This window comes from Micropterus salmoides, unplaced genomic scaffold (genome assembly GCF_014851395.1).
Source record: "Micropterus salmoides isolate LMB-PRFRI ecotype aquatic unplaced genomic scaffold, ASM1485139v1 Ms_hic_scaffold_23, whole genome shotgun sequence".
NCBI lineage: Eukaryota > Metazoa > Chordata > Actinopteri > Centrarchiformes > Centrarchidae > Micropterus > Micropterus salmoides.
The window spans coordinates 17286125-17311438 of NW_024041484.1; the positions used below are offsets into that span (position 1 = coordinate 17286125).

Below are 25314 nucleotides of genomic sequence, written 5' to 3' on the forward strand. Positions count from 1 at the left end.
CCTGAGGGAGCAGGAGGATGGAGAACAACATGTGAGCGATCCGTGCGCCACTGTCGACAGCATGCTTCGCCTCCTCCAGACCTTGGCTTTCTGCTTCGGCTGTTTTTTGCTACTTCACAGGCAGGCTGTGGCTGACGAAGAGGCTCTCTGGGGGCAGACGCCATCAAGAGAAAACGCACCTGAAAATAGACAACGCTCTAACTGGTGGACCCCGTCTCTGCCAAAGCTCCCTTCCTTTCCCTCACTACCATTCCAAATCCCAATTCCCTTTTATGGAAGCTCGGACAGTAAAGAGAAGGCTGTTGTGTTGACCACAAACGCCAAAAGTCTGACAGAACCAGTTGATCACTTGCAAGACCACTCGGTGTCAGGTGAAGGGAGCATTTTTGAAACCTCTGAACCACCAACGACTGGGACTCGGGGGCTCCTAGCTAGCGTGACAAAGACAAGAACAGAACCACTTCACACAGGGACATCAGATTCTCCACACAGCAGCATAGCGCAGAGCTACAATGATACTCTTGTTTTAGACTCCTACTCTCCCACAAGCAGTTATGTCAGAAACACTCTGTTCACCAACAGTCCCGCCAGCACAAGCGCTCCTGAACAAAATGCAACACATACTCACCCACCACAGGGAACTGCACGAGCAGCCGGACCCAGCAAGGCTGCCACTTCACAACACCCCCCATCACACACTGATAAAGAGGAGGCTGAAAATTTAACAGTAAAGATCTGGTCAACGATAGCACCAGAAACTACAGTTCCTACTGCCTTGACACGGGCAGCAGCCCAAACCACAACAACAAATCCAGGACTGGTGGACACCACACAAGCCAGCACACACACTCTGGGGCCTGTTACTACCCCTACTCCCTCAGAAACCACATTTGTCAGACAACCACACGACCCGACTGTCAGTATTACTCTCCATGCTGGAGAGGCCACAATGACAGAAACCCACCCCACTCAGAGCGAGGCTGACCTGGGCTTCTCCCAGGCCAGGTCGGGGCCCATGGAGGGACAGCCGGTGGTAATCACCACAGCCATGGTGATCGATCACAAACCTGTGCCAGAATCCATAATAAGCACAACTCAGAGCCAAAGCGTTCACTTCTCAATAGCAGGAGGTAAGCAAAGTTAAACAAATCAATAGTGATCAATCATATGCAGGCAGGTCTTAAGTGTTCAATAAATGGCTGTCAAAAGGCTGCAGACAGTTCGGCTTGATCGATGACATTTCTGACTTGGTAAGTAGTCGAAGGTCCGACATTAGCATAAATCCAGATCTTGTTGAAACCCTGTCAACAATCAATAAGTACATGTCTGGAATCAACATTTACATGATTGCAATGACGGGTTATGTGTTGAAATCTCTGTACACCATGCTAGGGGAGAGTATGTATAGTATAGTATAGTTAAGATTTTTTTTTAATATAATGTGGCATTACACTGTGGTGGTTTAAATGGATGGACAAATACATTTCAGTAACATAACAGCTTTCAGAAGTTGGAGTAGTTCCACCATACTGCAATCAAAACCATCTACAAAAGAATGAAACATCTTAATTGTTTGCAATGATTGCTTCCCACAGACTTTGAACTATTCAATAAAATAGTTCCATGACACAGAGAATATGGAAGGGATAATAAAGCATCAAAATCTGTTGTGAAATCTGCTTTGGAAAGTTAAAAAGCTTTTTTGAGTGATGTTTTGTTGTTGACTGTCCCCAGCCTTACCCAAAGATAGTTTTGCCTTTCACAATTTCTTCCAATGAGTAATTCGTACCACCCAATTTAAAAACAGCCCATTAACAGTCTATAATGAGTTTTCAAGCAGAAATCCCCCCCCCCAACATTGCACAAGTGATTACCTCAGTGAATGGAAGGAAAGAGTGTTTGGTTGAATGCCACTTGACGGGGGTTTTCTCTACAGAGCATGAAAAGGCAAAGATGGTGAACTTAAACGGCTACTGGTAGCCAGTAGGTTTCAGTAGACTTTCACATGACATTGAGGCAAAAACTCCATCTTCAAGGCCCATCCCCCAACACTGGTTGCAGTCTGGTGTCTGTATACTTAATGAGTCTTCAGGGGAACATCCACCTCCAGGTACAGACGCATTCATCATGTAGGGTCAAAGGTTGGGCCAGAAAATGATGAGCCGATTATTCTCAGTCATGGAGGTTCCATGTCCATCTGATAAAACCAGGGCTGTTTGGAGGATGTATACACACAGATGTGTCACTCAACGTGTGTGCACATAATGATATTAGCTTGAATGTTTAAATGCTGTAATTCCACCAAAAGTCCATTAATATTGGTACATAAAATGAATGAATTACTTGTTGTCATAGCTGTAGATAATTACAAAAACCATGAGGCATAATCATGAAGAAATTATTCCTAGCAAAGATTATGTTATGTCATATTCTCCTCACCCTTAAAATCAAAGCAAAACAACAAACAACAATTACAATATCTTTACTGCAGTAGTGCCAAAATGCAGTTTTTGCTCACAGATTTAAAAATTTGGTAAAAATTTAAAAGTAAGTTTTCAACTCCTGACTACACCTGTTTCATAAACTTCTTAATGTTAGTTCTTACCCTCTGTTTCTTGAACATGCAAACTGTGCTTAAATCACATTGACTTTCTGTTTTTTTAAACAAAGTTTAGGATATTTACAGATAGCAATCTATATGCACAATGACAAAAGGTACATTAACAGTTCCCCAGTGGAAAATAAAGGTTGAGAGTCAGTTTTTTTTTTTGCAGTGTTGGCATGCAACTATATCAGATCTTGTGTATCTGACACTGCTTTAAGCTGTTTGCTTTGAAACCGGCGTTGTGTTTAGTCTACAGCGCCCAGTGTTGTGTCTGCACTGGTTTTTGATTATGCATTGTATGGCGGCATGCAGGAAAGATAGGGAGCTTGGCCAGGTTGAGGCGGGCTGCTGTGGCTGCGTATCAGTATTCCAAGCGCACACTCAGCAAAACCACCATCTCTCCTGTGGGACCATAAGCCCGCCAGTCGCTGTTCATGGATGCTGAACATGCTCCTCTGTCCCTTCCTCTCCGCTCCCTCCCTTCCAGCTCTACTCCTCCTTTTGCAATCTTTTTTTGCCTCTTTACAAACACAAATCCCTGTCTGTTTGTTCCATGGCCAGACATGTCAGCCATTGCTGCTTTGAAGGGTGAAAATGTTTTGACAGGGACGAGAGAAGATTCTGATCACTCATGGAGAAACGACAACCAGTGCTTGCTTTTATACACCCTAGTAGTCAGCTTGGTGCAGTATTGCACAGGAGTCTTGCAGTGTTCAAATGATTACACCTTGCCAAAGGACACAGGAGGAGACTAATATGAAAATGAAAGCACAGCACCCCTGCATTATCATACATTATCCCAATGTGAACATTCTATCTGTGTGCTGTGATCTATTTAAGCGGCACGAGGTGAATCATTTCTTTATGAAGGTGTGGAACATCTTCATCACAAACGGGTGGGTTTTTCATTGCTCGAGAGAGCATTTGCTAGGTGGCGTTGCCCTTGAGGAGGCTGTCAGGTATTTAAAAAACAGCAATGCTCTGCTTCTGTGTGTGTAATCCTCTACTAAGGGACACTCCGACATCCAACAGCATGGGCAATTATGAGAGGAGAGAGCGGGAAAAGAACTGGGGGTTGAGGCTGATGGGATGTGGGGGGTGAAGTAGGTTTTCTAAAGCATCTCAGATAGCCACTGCTGTACATTATCTTCAAAAAACCTTTCCTTCCTCCTGCTCCTTCTTTCCCCTCCTCCCACCTTTTCCATTACGGTATGCTGTACTAACAGACAGTGCCGAGACTAGACCTTTAACACACTCCATTAGTACCTGCAAGAATATATTGTCTCTGTGATCCGAGCGCCATAACAAACAGCTAAAGCACGGCCATTGACAGATTAACTGATTATGGAAATAGTTTTACTCGCAGAGCATGTGACATGGTTTTCTGATGCCCTTGTATAGAATTTACATGGAAAGTGATCTTTAATGCAAATAGAGAACACTGTCTGGACTTTTATATTATGGTAATCTTCTCATAATGACTTCTTTAACCAGACAGGAGTTTTAAAAAAACTGGATGGATTAGGCCTGTTTGTTTTTAGGATTTGACCCAAAGCTCGCAGGCCGATTTACTCTGACTAATGTAAATATGCAATTAAAGAGCAATCTGGATTATTTGTCACCTTTAATCAGACTGATCTTAAAGCAAGACTTGGTTGGGAGAGTAAAGGCGTTAGAAAATGCAACGGATCCATTGGTAACTATCTTAAAAATGAGCCAAATAGGCAACATGATGCAATTTTGTGCAAGTACAGCCAGAAACAATTGAAGAAGAGGTATCTCAGTCATAATATCCCATTTTTATGCATCTGATTAGGAGCATCCAACTCTCTCCTGCACTGCTATCCAAACCGCTCCTTTTCTTTCTTATCACTCTGAGCTCAGAGTGTATTCTTGTATTCTTTTACAAACTCTCTGCGGGCTTATGTAGATAAAGCAGAGTGTAATGGAGTGCAACATCATTTTTTGTTTATTATTTCTGGAAGCTGGAGATAATGAGGAGCATCTGAAACGTTGAATAACTGCCGCACCAAAATGGATCAGCATTGCCTCAAAGATTTTGCTCACTGTGGGTGCTACTTTAAATTCAATTTAGGCTATATCTCTGGACGAAACCTACATTTTCCTTCCGCACGCACATGTAGAAACCATCCATTCACAGCCTGAGGTGAAGGCGGCACACAGAAAATTACATTAAGGTTAAAACACTTTAAGGTTATGAAGGCCAAGATAAATTATGTACGCACTAATTAGGTGGACAGTAAAATGATAATTCAGCACATGTGTATTTTTGAACTGTTCAATATACTAAGACTGAGATCCACTCATGCCTCCCTCTCTCTAATCCCCTTTTGCTTTTATTTTGCTCTGTCAGCAGAGTATCCATAAACAGCTGGTCATCAGTAATTTTGCTTGTGATGTGCTAAAGAGATGAGCTCCACTGTTTGTACTGTACGAGTGAGTGAAGGAGAGCACATGTTTACTGTCCTTATATCTCATTTGTAGCAGATCTTGTTAGATGGTGAAATTTAATCACAGGCACATCAGAGTGTCTGTACTGCAGATGCTGCAGGGATCTGGCCGTGGTGTACAGTGTCTCCTCCCAATTCACTGGACAACAGACAATATCTTAACTGCAAAAACATACTGTGACAACAGCAAAAAATCAAGGAAACTGATTTTAGTACCCCTTTCAAGTCAGGAACTGTCAGAATATTTTCAAGAAAAATAAAACTTACTTTTCCTTTTTTGAACTTGGAAATTTGAGAAAAGTTGAGTTTAAAATAAATGCCATCCTTTGCTAGGAAGAATTACTTACTTAGTAACTTGAGAAATTACATACTCAATTTTAATATTTAAAATTTCAAGGCAAAATACTTTGATTAATTTGTGTGTATCCTTGATGTCTGAAAAACATGTCAAATTATTGTCTTCCTCATAAAACATCAGAAAAGTGTGAAACTGTGGACTGCGTATTGTGATGTCTGCACGTTCGTGTTCTTGTGTGCAGACAACACTGGGACTCACTCGTAAAAAACCATAGACTGTATATAAGAAATGGACATAGTCATCGTGACGTCACCCGTTGGTTTGTGGACTGCCGTTTTGAAGCCTTGAGTTTGGCCAATAGGGCGCCGCCATGTCGAGTTTATGCAGGAAGTGCCCGGAAGTGACGATACGGTGCAGCTAACGGCCGTGTGCGGAGCTAGCTAGCTTGCTTAGCTAGGTGCAACTGTAACTCAGTTAACTGTCATTTTAACAGAGCTGATAACTTTGTCTAGTGAACAATAGTCTTAAAACTAAATGTACTCACCAGAGAAAGTGAACTATTAAGCTTTTTTAATGGTGCTGGTTAAATTTACACAGTGCCGAGGGTACAGTCGGCACTAGTCTGATTGACAGATCGCCATGGTAACGACTTGTCAATCATAGATAATCCCGCCCTGAAACATACTCTGCTTTGTGGTCTATTTTAAAGTAAATGGGACCATAATTTACTAAATGAACATCATTTTGTGTTGAAGAAGACTTGAAACTAGCAACTGAGACCATAAACTCATCAGGAAAGTGTTTACTGGGGTAATTATTCAGCTGAGAAGTAGGGTAATTTCCCCTTATTTTTAATGGAGCTGGACTTCTTTTTGCAACCAGAAGAGTCGCCCCCTGCTGGATTTTCAATAGAATGCAGGTTTCAGGGACTTCCGCATCGGCTTCATATTGTAGACCGGAAGCTTCCCGCTTGGTAAAAACACAATGCTCCTAGAGGTCAAAAACTCCAAATGGTACCTTTAAACCTTTATTTACCCAATAAACAAGTTTTTGTTCAAATAACCTTTCTTCAAAAAACCTGAGAGTTTGAGATGCACAAACTAAGAAATCTATTTCCTAAGACTTTTGAGTACCAGACGATTGTTAAACTTTTATATACAAAGCTCAAAACTGAAATGGAAAAGTTTTATAGTGGAATAGCCATTGATCATCAGAAACTCCACAGGGTACCTTTATGTCACAAAAAGGAAGACTTGAGATGTCTTGCAATTTGCTTATGAAATCTTGTTACTAGACTTTGACTCGCCTTAAAGGACTTGAGACTTGAATCAAGACTTGCTCTAAGAGACACTCTTTTTTATGTGCAGGTGTATACCTGTGCAGTATTTGTTTCTGTTACTCATCACTCCTTTGGCTGAGACAGATCTCCTGCTGTGTGGAGGTCAACAGTGCAATAACGTGATGAGCGGATTTTACTTCGGAGACTTCTAAAATTTACAATTGACTCAGGGGCTGTGAACGTGACCTAGATTTTACTGTATGATAGTAGCTGGCATTGCCTCATAGCCGTCACAAAGTTTTTTCCTAGCACGTTATTCCTCCCACTAGCCTTATGCCTCGGTATCTTTTATTAATATTAATTCTGAAGCTATAAACTAACAGAGGACCTGGTATCCCCAGCTTCATCACGGAGTCAGCTCATCAGTTTTCCCCAACAGATTCACTCGCTGAATATCGTCCCAAATCTCATCTGGTCCATCATTCATTTATAATTGCTGCGCTGTGTGGCAAAACACACACATCTTGTGCAGAGGGCTTACTGTGAAAACTGTGTCTTTTTGTGAGGTTGCCAAAGGGAAAAGGGAATGATGTGGCTCAGTCATGTAGTCATTTCTCTGTCTCTTGGTCTTGTCTTGTTTCCCTCTTTGTAGCACTAACACAGATGATTGAACAATGGGTCTGGATTTGTGATGGACCAGGATGTGCACACACTGATAAGCATGCACACACACATCAGGATGTCAATGTAATTAGACTACAGAGGGCCAGACTACTGTGCTATGGATGACTGGCTACAACTAAGTGGGTGATAGACAGATCCATTTGACAGAACTGGGTTAAGAAATATAGTCCCTCCATTTTCTGCAGTGTGTTTCAGACTCACTGTGAGCAGAGAGGGTTAAACTTATTTTTGACAGGCTCCAGAATTGCTAATCTTTTTTTGTTTCTCAGACTACTTGGAGCTATGCTATGTGGAGTTCTTTAAATTGTATTCCTGATCGCCTTGAGATCGCTCAGAGGTTAAATTGCATGTCTCTTCCCAGACCTGCCAGGCAAAGAGGATAAGGAGGATGAGGAAGGTGTGGTTCCTTCAGCAGATGGGGATGGTGACACCAGTTTGGCAGACACTTCCACGCTATCCACTAAGCTCCTAACAACATCCCTGCCACTGAGCACAGGTGAGCAAACAAATCCCTTAAACAAACACTGTAACTAATTTCAAAGTCCCATCGGTTTCAAATGTGTTTGGTCTGCCATGCTGTTAGGAGGACAACGAAAAAGAACTGCATGCTGTTTGTTTCAGAAGCCTTTCTTCAGCCGTTTCAATATCTGAAAATCTGTTACAGGACTGGGAGAAACAATTACCCTGCATGCTTTGCCTGAGGCCACTAATTGCTTCCGATGGGAGCAGAAAACTTTTCATTCAAGCTGTGATTTTGGAGAACTCCTGAGAACAGAATAGATGGGGAACAATACCCTCTAGATAAATAAATATTATGTCATCAATCCAAAGACAATATCTGCCTTTAAAAAACTAAAAACACACATATGCATTAATTAAGTAGCCCACTGGCCAACAGCACACGATTCCTTTTAAATGAAGAGTTGCTGCATATGTCATTCTCAATAAATAACACATTACTATTTATTCTATTTGGGAAGCTATAGCTTAAGGCAGGGTGTCAAATCGCTATTTTAAATTATAGATGTGTGATTTATAACGTGGTTAGCATACAAAAGTATTAGGTGCAAATATATCAGGTTAAAACAAGGCAAAATTAGATTTATCAGAATTCAGCTACACAGACAATACCTGTTAAAAGGATCAATTTACTGTTGGCTTCTGGTGTTTTCATGGGATCTGTTGACAAGAAGAAAAATATAGAAAATCACTAGACTTATCCTTTAAGCTAAATCAAAAAATATTCTCATTATCTGTTTTTAAATGAAACCAAAACAGAGATCATTGTTTTCGGGCCCACTGTTAATCCCCAGGCTGCCACCCTCGACCTAGGCAGACTAGCGGCGTTTAGATCCTCAAGTGTTCGGAACCTGGGCGTTCTACTGGATGAGTCTTTAAATTTTGATAAACAAATCTCCTCGATAATAAGCTCTAGTTTTTATCACCTACGTCTCTTGTCAAAAGTCAAACCTTTTCTTAATCCTAAAACTCTTGAGATGGCTGTTCATGCTTTTATCACCACACGTGTAGATTACTGCAATTCACTTTACTGTGGTATCTCGAAATCCCAAACTGCTCGTCTGCAATTGGTGCAAAATGCCGCCGCAAGATTCCTCACAAATAGTCGTAAAAGTGATCATATCACCCCAATTCTGCGGTCTCTTCATTGGTTGCCCGTTAATTTCAGAACTGAGTTTAAAATCCTGTTATTTGTGTACAAAGCTTTATGCAACCAAGCACCTAGCTACCTAACTGAACTGCTACAACCGTATACTCCATCGAGAAGTCTCAGATCAGGCGAACAAAATCTGTTACAAGTTCCTCACTGCAGACTTAAACGCAGAGGGGATCGAGCTTTTTCTGTGGTTGGGCCTCGGCTGTGGAACAATTTGCCCTTAGACGTTAGGATAGCCCCTTCTGTGATCTCTTTTAAGTCACTTTTAAAAACGCACTTGTTTTCTTTGGCCTATAATTAAGGTTGTTTATGTATGTGTATCTTTGTATATACATATATCTATATGTATATGTGTGTGTGTGTATGTTTATACGTCCTTTCTGTTGTTTATTTTTGTTAACTCTATGATTGCTTGTGCTTCTCCCGTTCTAAGCTGTTCTTATCTTTGCTGTACTGTTCTATGATGTGCTGCTATGCATGGTGCTAGTGTCTTTTAATTTTGTTGTTCTGTAAAGCACTTTGGTCAGTCATCGGCTGCTATAAAATGTGCTATATAAATAAAATGAACTTGAACTTGAACTTGAACTATCTGAAGATAAAATGTGTTCAATGTAAAAATCACATATATTAGTCCTTCATCATGTACTTAATTTCCAGTATTTATTAAAAGACTCACTTTCAGCCCAGTTCACAGGAGCAGATGTAACCCACATTACCTCGCCCAGATTAGCAAATGTTGTCAAATGATTTTCAAAAATAGACCTGTCAAATGTGCCACTCACTGATGATGGGATGCTACGGGGCTCTCTAGCTCAGTATGTCACGAGTGAGTGAGTGAAACAATAATGTTAGTATTCAGTCTGCCTGCCATTTGAATGTGTACTCCCTAAAGCAAAAACCTGCTGTTGAAAAGCTGCACATAAACACATTTACAGCTCTCCAATTTCATTTAATGGACCCACACCAGGTGCTTTTGCATTAAGTGCAACTTTTCAAGAAGCAGATAAACCCTCCCCCTCACATTTCCCAACACACAGGCTCCTCCTCAACAAACATGATCTAACTTACTTTTTCTGAGGTGAGTTAAATTGAAAATGAAGGCAATCAGATGAAAACTACATAGAGCTCTCAGTTTCATGAAGTGTTTGGGGTTGCTGCCATTGTAACATGAGAGGAATCCTTCACCTTTATAAGCTCAGCTGGTCTAGAGGTTATGGTGCCTTCGGTGAGACTTTTCAAGATTTACTAGCAAAACCCAAAGAAATTAAGACATTAATACAGCGCCTGTGCACTAATAGTTTTTCCACTGATACATAAATAAAACTCACAAGAAATGATCTGTGATCCAAGTCGTTTAATAGCAGTTGCTGATTTTTTAGAAGATTAGTGTTCATTTGTCTTTCATACTGTGTGCTATCGGTCTGTATTAATAATTAACTGAATTGTAATCATCATTTAATAGCTGCAGACATTATGAAAGAAGGGCTAAATGTAGAATATTGCCATGTTGATCAAATGAAACCAGGACATGATTTTTAACCATGCTATCGCAGCCTAGCATGATAGTGGCAATGTTGGTCTGTCAGTCGGTCGATCCATCACTTTGGTCTTCACTGATATATCTCATCTATTAAATGGAAACACTATATTCCCAGTCAATGAATCCTGCCCAATGCCTGACATTCCTGTAGCGCCATCATCAGATCAAAATTTGAACTGTCTTACTTTGGGTTAAGACCAAATACCTGCAAAACTAATGACATTCCCATTTTTCTCTTTACTTTAGGTTTTATGGTAATTTACACATTAGCATGCTAACACACTAAACTAAGATGGTAAACGTGGTATATGACAGTTAGCATTGCCATTGTCAGTATGTTGCCATACTAGCATTAGCATTTAGCTCAAAGTACAGCTTTACAAAGTAGCTAAGATGGCTGTAGACTTATGGTCTTGTTTTAAACCTTCATAACAGATTTGTTTTGGCTACTTGGGGGCAATGGAAACAAGTTGTCAACACGATATTGACATATCATCACTGTTTAAGTTGATATGGCAAACTTGTTAGCAAACAGCTTCTTATTTTCACATTTAGCAGAACATTATTATTCATTTGAAGTTATTATCTGGCCACCTGGTGTATAATATTCACTTTTAGTTGTTTTGGTCTCTACCAACTCCTGAGGGAAATATCTGGATCTTACCGACTAAATGCTTCACTGTGTTCCCCAGCTAATCGTTAGCTGTGCCTGTCATCTTTTGTTGCTGAGAAGGAACACAAAGTCTTTAGATTACATTTTAGAAGGTTTTATTATATCAAATGACTATCAGTCAGTGTCCACAGGCACTTTGCTTTCAGGCTGTGTCTATCTACTATAGATATGCTTGCTGTCCCTTGCATGAGAGACTTGTTCCCACAGGAATGTGTCAGATGACCGAGCAGCTGCATGCAGTGGAACATGACGCTCTGATCCATTCTTGTACTGTAGCCACCTCATACCGAACCCTGTCCAGGCTGCTCAGATGTGACATTTATCGACAGGAGTGAGGCAAACAAAACATGGCACTAATTAAATAACTATCACGTTTTCCACTCAGCCTGACTCAGTGACATACAAACCATCACCATTGCCCTGGAAAGTAAACAATTGGAGTGACAAGTCATTGGCATAACACTGTACTGAACCGCACCTACTTTATCAGTGGGCCCCACATTCAGTGTGTCTGCAGCTGTGTGTTTGTTTTACACTGCAGCCACATTTCCCACACAGCTACAGTCTGTTTTGATAGGATGGCATTGTCAGTGCAGTCATACAGTTCAAGTTTATTAAAGCACTGACATATGCCCTGATTTAAAGCTGCTATTGTCTAAACTTTCAACAAGACTAAACATAGCTCCTCTTTATTTTCTCAACATGACACCTGAGTTCTAATTCAATATGGAGTTTGAACAAACTAGTGGTCACATCATTATTTAAGTGTAGTGCTACAAGTAATTTTTATTGTTATCACTGATTAATCTGTTGACTATTAGCCATACTAATTAGCCAGGCACGGCACTAGGGATGGCAATGCTGGTCAGTCGATCGGTTCACCACTGTGGTCTGCAACATCTCAAATATTACTGGGTGGATTACCACAAAATGTATTAGACATCCAGGTTCCCAGACCAGGAATCTTAACGACTTTGGTGATCATCTTACTTTTCCTCTAGTGCCACCATAAGGTTGACATTTGTGATTTTGAGTGAAAAGTCTTAACTACTGGATGGTGTGTCATGATGTTTTGTACAGACATTCATGGTCCACTTTGGATGAATTGTTATCACTTTGGTGATCTCCAGACGTTTCATCAAGCATCAACATAAGGTTGAAATTTCTATTTGTCAAATGCTTTGGTGTATGACCAAATACCGGCAAAACTAATGGCTTTCCCATAAGCCCCTTCTGTACTTAGTGCTAATTAGCAAATATTTGCATGGTAATGCACTTAACTAAGATGGTGACCCTGCTAAATATTGGCAGCTAAACATTCATAGATGTGTTAAAATATAATAAACCTATTAATAACAATAACACACACAGTATACATCATTACATCCGCATAAACATTAGCATATTAGCATTGTCTCTGTGAGCATGGTCCCATGAGCTGGTGTTATCATTTAGCTTAATACAGCCATACAGATCTGTTAGTGTAGTTGTTGACTCTTGTTTTCAACATTTATTCAGTTAGATTAATCGATTGTTTAGTCAAAAAAGAGTGAAAAAGGTCTATTGCAAGTTAGGTGGTGTCTTAAGTGCTTGTTTTGTCTGTACCATTCCAAGATTAAAAGGTACTCAATTGTGATGTGACATTGTGATGTGATGTTTTCACATCCTCCCTGCCAAATTTGCTTTAAACAATATAGTCCAGCGCAAAGCTGAAGAATCTTTATGAGAATGATGCATAAGGGAGCCATCCCCACAGCATTTCACTTTTAGTTATTAAAGATTCATCAGGATTTAATTAAAAAACAGTGCACCAGTGCAAAAACAAAGCCTATGAAAATCTCATCGATCTTCGTTTTCTTCTCCTGTTGAGGATGTGATTAAGACAGCTCAGGATGTCTGAAATAAAAGCTGCTACGTCGTGCTTCACTAAAAGATGCAGCAGCGGGGTCATATATCCTTGAGCTTGACTTTCTCATCATAACTTGGGACAGTGATTAAGCTCTGGGGTCAGGAGATGAACGAGGAAAAATGACTTTGTCAAAACCAGGCAGACAGCAGGGCAGTGCCAAGGCTTATGCTAAAGCACTGCCACTCTTGAGAGTGGCAGGAAAAGAGCAAGGTTTTGTTCTCAAGGGGTACTTCAGTGCGGAAAGTGTCAACAGTACAAAAACATACAAATGCACCAATAGACACTCCAAAGTGTGCACACATAGAGACACATTGTACAAGAAACACACACATTAATCCAAGTGAAAGAGCTTCTGGCTGTTTGCATCTCAGCATCATCACAGTAATGTTAGAGTGCTAAAAGTAGAGACACACTGTCGACCATTTCACTCTCCCTCATAGAGCTGCAGACCTGGACATGTTAAACATAATGGAAGCAGCAGCTGCCATGCATTGGACATATGCATTTGGGGGGGAAAAGCAGAGAGCAGCAGAAACAGAAAACATAAAGCACAGGCAGAGAAAATTCAGGACAGTCAAAGAAAACAGAAAACTGTCCCTGTTTAAAAATAACAAACCCACCTATGGGAGTTTCCCCTTTTTGAAGGCGGGTGTTGGGAAGGAAATCATAAACAAAGGGTGAAATTAGGGGACCAGGACAGGGTGGGATGGGAAACACAAGAATACAACCCATAAAAGTATGTTAAAACACAGATGAGAAAGACTTAAAACAAAAATGCTAAACCACATGAATTCCACTTTTAGATTTACTTAGGAAACAAATTAGACATCTTCAATCTATACGCAAAGATTTAGGGGTTTTGCGGTGCTGATGTCTGCACATTTAAGTTCTTAAACTGGCACATGACATTACCACCCGATGTAATGTATTCCCCAGGCGTCGCTGGACATATTTGAATCCCTTTTTTCCCCACTCTTTTAGAAAAGTGCTATTGGCTGTTTTTACACAAAAAAAGAGTCTCTAATCGTACACAGAAACGACTGCAAAATATATTTATAGGCATACACTTCACTAAACCTGCCTGCTGTGTGATTTACTGTGCTTTCAGTTTATTTGTCCCTGTCTCTGTGGTCCATTATAGCACCTGGGTCTTTATGGAGGAGTGATTGTCTCTGAACAGCGGTGCAAAATGACTGATGAGCAGAGATGACAGACATGCATTTATAAGCTGCTTCTCTTCTGCTGCATTTGACTGTCAATTTTTAATAAGGCAAGGTGTTTAAGCTGCAAGGTCTCCAAATGTTCATTTCTGTGGTGGAAAGATAACATGTGCTTGGTGATAGATATGATTATGGAGAAGAACAACGTCCATGATATGAAGCTCAGCGAGCGGAGATTTGTGAGGCATTATGCCGTGTGAGATACCTTGTGATACGTCCTGTTCAAGTCATCCTCCAGTAATTGAATTACATAAACGGCGCAGATGAGCTTTGCAGTCGTCTCTGTAATGTTCAGGCAAACACAGATACACATGGTTACTCTTTAATTTCCAAAGCAAAGCCATTTCCTTTGCAGTGCTAAAACATGTCTAACACAATCATAATTAACTGTTCTCGCATGGAAACTCCAGATGGCTTACGTAATGCAAGAAAAACTAGCTTTGTGGTTCCGAGTGGGCTGATTTGTAACACACACACACACAACTGCCTCTTTTTTTGGGCCCAGCTCAGTTTGAAGTTGCCTTCTTACAAGCTTTTAAACAGGATTAGCACATTAGGAGGAAAGCAGCCTTTCACCATCCTGCTGGACCTGAGCCAATTTGTTTTCTGGCTCATCTAGTTTGAACGTTGACTAAAAGCATCTGTGTATTCTCGTAAGTGGACAATTAGTATGCTTTTAAGTTATATGAAATTAGATATTTCTATCTCCAAGATTTGTGAATTTCTTGTCCCCTTTTTTTCAATCACTTACTCAGATTTTAATCTGGTTTATCTTCCCAGCTATTCAAAGCAAATTTGATCAAACTGAATTTCTACTTTCTTTCCAGACATCCTGCCACAAACACTGTACACTGAAGACTGGATGTCCAGCCTAATGGACAGTGACGTCACCTTCCTTCCAGACTGCAATAAAGAGCGCTCCGGGATCTGCAACCTCTCTGACACCTGGGAATCCACAACCTCCTTGGACGTCAAGCCCACACAAAACACCAGTGCCACAAACCAATCAATCAGCCCCTTCCTGGTCCCAGCTCCACCCATGCTGGTGCCACTGTACACCGACTGGAACAATGCCATGGCAGCTTGGGGCCTGGCTTGGGATGCGCATGTTTATGGTGCTGGTTGTGCCTTTGCAATGCTAACGCTAGCCTCAGCGCTCAATCTGCTCTGCTTGCCGCTACGATGCCCATCCGGATGTGGCTACTTTGCCTTGGTCAGCCTGTTTCTGCTAGCTGCTGGCTGTACCAGATCGTTCTCGCTCCTGTACGATGCCTACGGCCACCAGGACCGCTTACCCTCCACAGAGGCCTCACTGATGCTCTACGAAGCACCTTTTCCCTGCTTGACTGCAGCTTTCGGTCTGGTTTTCCTTCTCCTCTCCATGCGCTCAAGAATGCAACTCTCCTACTCAGCCTTCCAAAGACCCTGTTTCCTGGCTTGCCTGGTTGTCCTGCACTTTGCTGCTGCATTCGGACCGGTGACCTTACTGAAGTTCTACCAACAGAAGCCTCCCCTTTGCCTCTTTCTTTCACTCATCTCCCGTGGAGCCTTTGTGGTACTGGCCACATTTCTGTCTGCTGCCTATTTTGTGTTCTACATCTATGTGAGGGCAGATTCGAAGCACATCTACCACCTGAATAACACGTCTCCAACACCTGCTGAGCGCTACAACCGCTGCCCCTTTGCTGAGAGCCGGGATTGGAGCCGTGCAGCTGTGACCGTCTGTCTTTCGGCATTGTTTCTTTTAGCATGTGCAGGACTGCAGTTATATGCAATGCTCAATGCTATGGGTGTTGCAGGTGGAGAGGAGGTCTTCCACCCTTGGCCATGGTGGGCTTTTCAGTTTAGTTGCAGACTGTGTGAGCTCGGGGTCTGTCTCACCTTAGCCTTGGTGGTTGCACAACCAGTCTACTGTTCTGATCACCTCCCAGCTGCAGGGAGCTGCTGGACTGAACTGTTGGCGTCCAAGTCACCCATCCTGCCTGGGAGCTACCAGTGGACCCTAAGCCAGCATGAGAAGCTCGCCATAGTCGATACCGTTGGACTTGGAGAGACAGAGAGCCTTCCTCTTTACACTCTGATGGATGAGAGGATTGGAAGCAGTCTGAACGGCCTAGACCTCCTCTACCACAGCAACCGGGCCTTGGCGTACCGAGACCTGGACTTGGATTTGGACTTGCAGGGTTCAGAAAAACCTGAGGATGGAGGAGGTGGAGAGCCCTCAGGTGGATCCTCGTTTACCAGTGACTCCACCACAGACCTGAGGCCACCTTCGCCCATCAACCTGCGTCGCAGCATAGACGAGGCACTCTTCAGTGAGGCCCTCTTTCCCATGAGCCTTTTTAGCCCTGCTAGGCCTATTCGCTGCAGTGATCTATCCATCAACAACCACTCTGCACTTCCTAGCAACGGCCTCTGTGATCCTCTCTCAGCTGACCCTGGCCTTTATCGGACCTCTTCCTGCGTGGAGATGACCTCTCAACCCCAACCCCCTTCCGCCCAATCTCAAGGAGACACTGTTATAGGTGCTCCACCATCTCCCTCCCTGTCCTCTTCCTCCAGCTGTTCATCTCCTGAACGCTGGAGGGGCAGCTCTTCCTCCTGTTCCCTCTACAGAGCCTCTCTTGAAGGCTCATCGTTGGTCCTCTGCCCGAGCCCAGAGAGACATGCTCATCAGCTTCTTCAGCAAGGGGGAACGGGCCACGGGGTGACCTCCGGCCACCAAGGCCATGCTGATCCACAGAGGCACTATCATGCACTGGGCACGGCCTCACAGGAGAGCCTGGACCTGGACATGTCGTCTGAGGCAGACCGATCTGTGCAAGAAGAGTTCATCAGCGTTTGCAGACAAATCGATGCGTTGAGCATCTGCAGCGAGACTATTGATTTATAAAAGGCCAATCTGGTCAAACTTGTGTTAACACTGACAACTTATCAAGATGGGTATCTGCTTTGTGTGGCAAGTTGGCGGTCAAGGTTTTTTTACAGCCCATTTGGTAGTGCATGGTAGCATTTGCATACACCATAAAATACTTATAGCTGCCAAAATAAAGTTTTTTGGAGGTTTGATGAGCTTTCTTATGCGGTCATTAGCAAATGTCTGTGAGGGTCTAAGTGCCAAGAATGTCAAAAGCCAAAAGGTAATTTGTAACTTTTACATGTTTGATAAAGGCTGGTGAAGTTTGATGTAGTCAAAAGAATAGTAACATTTTAGTGAGTGGCGATAACAGGAATATATTTGTACAAATGTTTTTATTGCATTCCAACATTCCAATAGATAGTACTGTGACTGAATTAAGCACTTATTAACTACTACTGAAGTCATACCCTTTCAAACTCAGCAGAATATCATTAAATCTCAAAAAATGGGATTAAAATTAAAGTTTGTCAAACTAAACTCTCCATATCAATATGCAACACATGTTATGTGCAGTTATTGCGCAACACTGCCCTCTACTGATAAAATGCACACTGTTACCTTATCCTCCTACATTTTTCAACAATGGATTGTGCTTCTGCATACACAGAGTGACCAGCTTACTAATTTATTTATGTTAAGACATAACTCTGCTCAACCTATTGTCTAATAAAGTTTGTTTTATAACATCTGGTTTCTTTTACTTAAGGGTCAAAGTGACATCCAGCAATATGACTTTGCAGCTCACGCTCAATAATAAAGTAGTCCATAAACAGTTTGATTTATTTATTCTTCACCATATTGAACAGCAAAAGCAACTTTCATCTGTTGAGTGTTTTACTGTAAACATGTTTTAAAGTGATATTTCTCAAACCCCCTGATGAACTTATTGAATACTGAGTCTTTTTTGTGCATCTGAAAAGCTTTTACTTATTGTTTTGGTTGATAATAAAAGATGCTACCACTGTATTCTGGCAGCGGCTTTGCTGATGTGATATACTGAAGTTGAAAACCATTATAACCTGTAAACCCAATATCTCACTTAATTCTATATTCGTGCTTTTTAGATCACCAACATGACTCAGTACTTTGCAAAAAAAAAAAAAACAATTTAGAAAACTGAACTCTCTCTTTAGATGGGAAACTGAAAACAAGCAGCCGTCATTTCCAACTGAAAATAGGTATATATATTTTGGTATACATTTTCTTGCGAATTAGTCCAATTGCAAGGCATTTGTTAGTCAAGTGAACCTTGTGCAGGGTAAATTATATTAGCACATCACAGAAAGCAACTCAACTCTCACAATCTGGGACATTTTATTAAAAAAAAAGAAAAAGAAAAAAGACACCTGGCCAAATGGACATCCAGTATGAAAATGTTACAAACGCCTACATAGCTGAATAATAATAATAATAATAAACATGGTGATACTGTTTCTAAAGTAAGAAAAGGATGTGAGAGGGTGTGTGGCACAACGCATTTTCTCTGAGCTATATCATCTGCAGCCTTAATTAATCAATCCCCGTTTCAAGGCATATCTCTGGTAAAACGAAACAAATAAAATAAACCTATCAAAGAGAACCTATGCCACACTGACAACGCAGGAATGGACAAATCACAAGGTAAGAATCAACTTGTTGCGCTAATTTTGGTTTTGAAGTTACAAAAGAAGTGTCACAAGGAAGTGCGAATACATTTGGCAGTACGTATGCAATTACAATAAAGCAGAATATAAATACAGCCATGTTTGGCTTTGTGAAAAAACAAACATGCATATCAAAAAAACTTGCTCATACTCAATGCAAAGCCCTCAACACTATACAGGTTTAATATACAGTTTGTTTTATCTAAAATTACTCAAATTACGGGCAGAGAAATTGTCCTTCTCATCACAAACTATTTTTGATTCACTTCAGCTTTTGGTCCTTTCCATGCTCCATGAACACTATGCACTGAGATGGGAGACTGATAATTTGGCTCAAGATGTCTTCGAAGGGAAAAGGGAAAATTAATGTCCACAGCGGTGCAGACTGAGGGTCTGGGTTTAGTCTACTGATTGTAGGTGACACTGGAGGACACAAAGTCAACAGGATAATCGCCATAGCCAATACCTCATACCTCAGGATCCACAATACAATAGTGGTGAAAGATAAGCAGCTACTATTCATTAAGTTGCTTGTGCCTGTGAGGACTTGAAAATGCAATGCAAGATTGAGAATGATACACTGCTGAGAGACGAGTGTTTTGTCTTATTTTATGCATGTATATACTAGTGTGTTTAAGAAATGGAATGCGAGATGCTTCTGATGGCGAGCGTGCTGGTAAACGTGGATCCCAAAAAAGCCCCAAAAGATGCTGATGGGATCTGCACCACGGCTGCTTTAGACTCCTTAATATTAACAGAATGAACATAGCGCACCTTCACTTTTGTTGTCCTTTTAAAATACACACACACACACACACACACAGTTCATTCTCTCGCTACTATTGACACGCAAAAGTGGGATCGACTGCATACTCAAGATACAGATAAATATGTCATTCTGAAAACCCTGATGCGCTGCTTCTTGAGTGCAAAATCCCAGGTGTTCCAGAGAGTTGGGTGTCAGTCTGGAGATAATCACTTCGCTACGATGCCTCTCTTCTCCCCAAAGCAGCTGGCTTGGATCAGAGAGAAAGAATGATGGGGAATATGATGCAGGGGGGAATAGAGAGGGTGTAGTGAGTGGTGTGCATGTTCAGCAGAAGTGGCAATTTAATATTTGGTCACTGTTGGATTAGGCATGTCGCGTGCACTGCTGATCTGCACTCCATTCACCCGTTCAGTAGAGCCGCTTCTCGTAACTGTGGAGGCAGAGAACAATGGGAAAGAAATGAGCACTTGCTCATTGTGTAAGTTAGTATTGCAGCTACAACTATGCTAACTTACTTTAATTCACAGCTAAATCGCATTTGCACAAAACTAACTATGGGTCATGCGGACACAAAGTCTGGGGACCAAGGGAAATTAGTATTTGTCCTTTTTGGATAAAGCATTAATGATATAATCTTGCTGCTAGTCAAGCTTATAATAATAATAATAATAATAATAATAATACCCAATACTCTTTGCTGCATTGTCATTTCTTCCTTGTAACTACAGAACAGGTTAATATTCCATTGCAGTGTTTGCTAATGTCAACACCTAACAGGGATATTGGTGCCAAGCTGTTTCTTAGCAACGTCATGATGAAATCTATGAATAGTCAACAAAGAAACCACAGTTCAGCGTTTCCATTCCTGTTTCTGGTAGAAGACATATCCTGCTCTCACTGTGAAAACAGATGTGTTTCTGCCTCTACAACTCAGTTCAACTTTCTTTTGGGTGCTTAGTTATTTGCAACTGGTAACAAAAAATGTTGAATAATATTAATTTCAATTATTTGTGCATGATCCTACAGTGGACAAATAATGGCTAGTGAAACAAAATATCACATGTTTGGTTTACCAGAAGTATCCAGATGTATAACTTAATGCAGCAAAGACGTTTGTGTGTGTGTGTTTTTGCACTTACGAGTGGAGTCCATGAACTCCTCCCTCAACCTGTGCAGACATGGTCCTCTTTTCAAACTTCAGCTCTCCAGAGTACATCATGGAACTAAGGAAGGTAGAAACATTGTAAAATATAACACACATTTACATTTATTATTTAGCTGACGCATTTATCCAAAGCGACTTACAATTGCAATACACGCCAGAGGTTGCAAGTGTCTTGCTTAGGGACACAATGGTGGATGTGTCACAGCGGAGAACTGAACCCAGGTCTCTCAAAACAAAGGCGGGCTTCTTATCCACTGCGCCATCACCACCCCCCGGTCGTAAAAGCTAACGTCTCTATTATTCACCAGTAATACACCCACACAACTCACCGGAGTACAGAAAGACTCTTTGCCCCGATGTCCTGGCAGCCGTGCTGGATACCAGCAATCAGGTAAGGTACAAACTTATGGATGGAGCCCTTGTCCTGGACCGAGCCTGACACACCCTGGGCTACCTTCACCTTGTCGCCCTCACTGTGGAAAGACATCAAATCAATATTCTGCCAATGGAAGCACAGTATTGTTCTAGCTGCTTTTGTAATTTGGCTTTTCGCTTCCTTTTGCCACCCACATACCTAAAATAGCGTTTCTGGCTGCTGGTGCTCTTCTCCATAGCGTCCAGGGAGCCCATACCACGGTACTTTTTCAGCCGCACACCATCTGAGAAGAAGTACTCTCCTGGAGCCTCAGTGGTTGCTGCTAGCAACGAGCCCATCATAACTGCAGTGGGAGACAGGACAGACTTATCTTTGTTCTTGTATCACCCAATCTAACCTCCTCACTGCTGTGATAAACAGCTTCTTTGATATGAAGACTGGATTTTTGTGAGATTAACAAGCTGTATGAAATGATGATTAGATATTTCACCATGTTAGAACATTTTCTATGTCTTATTCTTTGAAATCTCACCCGTCGATGCGCCAAGAGACAGAGCCTTTACCACATGGCCCACGGTCTGAATGCCACCGTCAGCGATGACCGGCACGCCGAAGCGCCTGGCGTACTCTGCCACCTTGTACACCGAGGTCCCTTGGGGCCGCCCACATGCCATGACTAGAAGGTAGAAAACGTATTTGACATGACTGCCATAAAAAGGTATCCGGCAGGAAACAGGTAAATCAGACTAGACCGTGGGACAAACAGGAACCAGCTTATCAAATAAAAAGCGGTAACGCAGATAGAGTTCATGTCCTTAGAGAACGTGACCCAGTCTGAACATATGTATGTTTTCACTGTAGCTCAGAGACAAATTAAGAACCGGTACTGATGTACAGCTTAAGATTCATGCTTCCATTAAAATTAAATTCCATTTCTGCTTTTCTGGTGCTCCGATATTATCAGAAAGAGAAAATATGTTACACCATATTCAGGAGATGGCATTGAAAAACAAGGCTGAGTACCTTCCTGTGTGATGCAGATGGAGCCGCAGCCCATGCCGACTCTCAGAGCATCGACCCCAGCATCGATCAGATTCTTGGCCTGGGCTGCTGTAACCACTGTAGGTGAGGGGAAAGTATATAAATGGTCAGTAAATGTGTGCAAACTTTTAAGATTTTATTTACATAATAAGAAAGCTAGCTATAAGGGAGTGCTATGTGTATAAAATCTAATTAAGTGAGGCAACAGCAGCACTTTTAAGAGTTTTCTTTTTGTAAACAAACTCACCATTTCCACCCACCACTTGCAATTCTGGATACTTCTGTTTAATATAACTTATCATGTTGATCTGATACACCGAGTTGCCTTGTGAAGAGTCCTGGAGACGCAAGAACATTCATGATTTAGTACAATGGCCTTGGACCTGAAGATTCAGCAATACAGGCTAAGATAGTGTGCCTATTAAATATTAAGACATTTCACACACTTATTAAATTTAGACTTTGTTTCTCCAACTAAGTTAGGGAATTTTCACCATATTTGATCCACGGTGCGATTATTTCTACTGCTGGTCTTTCACAACACACTCCCACACTACTTCTTCATCAGAGGAACTGATCACAAACGGTTTCATGTATTTTTAGGCAACCTTTGCTCACATGTTCAAAGCCTCACACTTTTATGAAAGACTGGTACCAGTGATAAGATATGCTGTACAATAACCACAATTTAACCATCAACACCACCCACCAGTACGACAACATCCACCCCAGCCTGCACTAACAGATCCAGTCTGTATTTGTCATCCTCCCTGGTGCCGACGGCGGCGCCACACAGCAGCTGTTTGCGCGAGTCTTTGGAGGCCAGTGGGTAGTCCCTGTTCTTCTTCAGATCGGTCCTGGCAATGATGGCCACCAGCTCGTCGTTATTATTTACAATGGGAAGCTTGCCTGGTTACAGAGAAAGTGAGGTTATCGAATTATCTGAGAAACCAAAATAGAACTAGAGAAAAAAAAAGCCGCTGTCACACATGAGCTTTTATTCACCTTTTTTACTGCGCTGCAGAATATCATTGGCTTCTTTCAGAGTGACACCTGCTGGAGCCACAACCAACTCCTCCCTCTTTGTCATGGCCTTAGATACAACCAACATAATTTCAAAATCAAAATAATAAAATATGTGACAAACTTTAACTGACTGACATACAGTTTCTGAAAACTGTACATACCTCCTCCAGAGGTCTGCCGTGGTCTTTTTCAGAAAGGAAGTCGATATCTCTGGAGGTGACGATGCCCACCAGTTTGCTGCCCATTTTGCCCGTCTCTGTGACAGGAATACCAGAGAAGCCATGTCTTACTTTGGCCTCAAACACATCCCCAACTGTGTGGCGAGGACTCATCACAACTGGGTCAGTGATAAATCCCTGCTCAAACCTCTGGAAACCAAGAGAAACCAAACTCATTAATATTATTGTTGTTTATTTATCTTAATGTGTGCAAAGCAGAAAAGGTAGCGCAAAACCAAACACAACTCACAGGACATACAACCATAAATAAATAAATGAAATGCCAAAACAAATACAACCAAACAAAACACAAACACACGATGGAGTACAATTACCATAACCTATATAGGGACAAGAGAACAAGAAAGGTCAAGGGTATGATTCATGTGAGAGTTGAGTTGGTTATGGTTACTTCTTTAGTCCTTTTTGGTGTGTATGAGCATGTAAGTGGGAAATGGTGATGACTACAACAAGACTACTAAAACAATACATTATTCTACTAAAGCTACTAAAACCAAACACGATAAGTGAACATTTGACTTAACTAAAAAATGCTGAGACAGTTTAAGATAAAATACAAACTCCTGTACATAATGAAGGATGATCATAGTTTACCTTGACCTTGCGGACCTCATTGGCTTGGAATTCTGGTGTGCAGTTGTGGTGAATGATGCCAATACCTCCCATTAGCTGCCAAATTAAAAATAAATAAAAAAAAAGGAATAACATTGCGTATCTAAGAATCAAGAAATCAATGCGCTCTCTCTCTCTCTCTCAATATTCCAGCCGTTTTGTAAAAGCAGTGTCTTACCGCCATAGCAATCGCCATGGCTGACTCTGTGACAGTGTCCATGGGGGAGGAGATGAGAGGGGTCTTCAATGTGATCTTCCTGGTCAACGCTGAGGTCAGGTCCTGAGAGAGAAAAAAAAAAAAAAAAGGAGGGAATTTTGCACATGAACCACCAGGGGGCAGATTAAACCTGGCACATGCAATCCACTGCACATGTTGCATTGACACAAAAGACTACAGGCCAATGGGGCCAATTTCAGTAGACTTCCAAAAAGATTATACAAGTGTCCTTCTGTGATATGAGAGGTCTGCAAACAAAATAAAATGTATGGATACCAAAAACACAGTGCCTCCTCTCAGGGACAGAAATCTAACATGGTGTGGAAATATGGAAATGAGCCCCACTACTGTATATTTACATTATACACAGGCTGTATGTGGCTGTAGTACAACAGCCACATTCAACTGTCAAAGCTTACGGATTCCCACAACAGCCAGCACCAGATTTTGTTATCTTCAGCTGTGTGTGTCTGAAAATAATGACATTCCACACACATGGGAAACCAGCAAATGAGTTCTATGGTGTCCAAGATTTTCCTCCTTATCTGAGACAGACATAAACTTGGGAGGCTTTTCTCAGCGGTTCACGGTGAAGGTAAAAGTAATCAACACCACTTCTCAATTTAGGCAGCACAACTGCACTAACCTGCTAAATTCAACTGAGAGTTGGGAAAGAACGTCAACAACATCACAAGCCTGAATTTCCCACAACTGTTCTACGCACTGTGGCCCCTCTTCATGTTTCTAATGGATTGCACAAAAGCCAGAACATATATTACAAATTTGAGTCCGATTTACTGAGTCACTGTGTGAACTACTGCATTCACAGTTGTGACTGAGGCCAAATGTGGAAGCATTTGTGTTATTCAAGCTTGAATAGGCCCAGTATCCAGTGGAAAAACTATGGCGAGACCAAGACTCTGTGGAGACAACTAACCCATGACAACGTGGC

The 25314-nt window shown here is 41.6% G+C and overlaps 2 protein-coding genes across 10 annotated transcripts in view; one reads left to right on the forward strand and one right to left on the reverse strand.

Moving 5' to 3' along the window:
• LOC119918046 (proline rich transmembrane protein 4) lies at positions 1-18390 on the forward strand. The gene is made up of 3 exons (XM_038738554.1): positions 1-1130; positions 7699-7833; positions 15182-18390. Exons 1-3 carry the CDS (start codon positions 62-64, stop codon positions 17245-17247), a joined length of 3270 nt encoding a protein of 1089 aa, XP_038594482.1. The 5' UTR covers positions 1-61; the 3' UTR covers positions 17248-18390.
• impdh1b (IMP (inosine 5'-monophosphate) dehydrogenase 1b) overlaps positions 18043-25314 on the reverse strand; it is a 21495-nt gene continuing 14223 nt past the window's right edge. For 6 of the 9 annotated variants that reach the window (XM_038738555.1, XM_038738556.1, XM_038738562.1 and 3 more), the window contains exons 5-17: positions 24324-24425; positions 24128-24202; positions 23848-23853; positions 23456-23662; positions 23274-23361; positions 22978-23177; positions 22516-22606; positions 22251-22346; positions 21760-21903; positions 21426-21570; positions 21181-21324; positions 20826-20909; positions 18043-20116 (exon numbers count right to left, since the gene is read on the reverse strand). In XM_038738555.1, the coding sequence (XP_038594483.1) occupies positions 20095-20116; positions 20826-20909; positions 21181-21324; positions 21426-21570; positions 21760-21903; positions 22251-22346; positions 22516-22606; positions 22978-23177; positions 23274-23361; positions 23456-23662; positions 23848-23853; positions 24128-24202; positions 24324-24425 (1404 nt within the window). In that variant the 3' untranslated portion in view covers positions 18043-20094. The remainder of the gene's footprint in view (positions 20117-20825; positions 20910-21180; positions 21325-21425; positions 21571-21759; positions 21904-22250; positions 22347-22515; positions 22607-22977; positions 23178-23273; positions 23362-23455; positions 23663-23847; positions 23854-24127; positions 24203-24323; positions 24426-25314) is intronic. The other 3 variants (XM_038738558.1, XM_038738563.1, XM_038738557.1) reach the window with 1 other exon arrangement.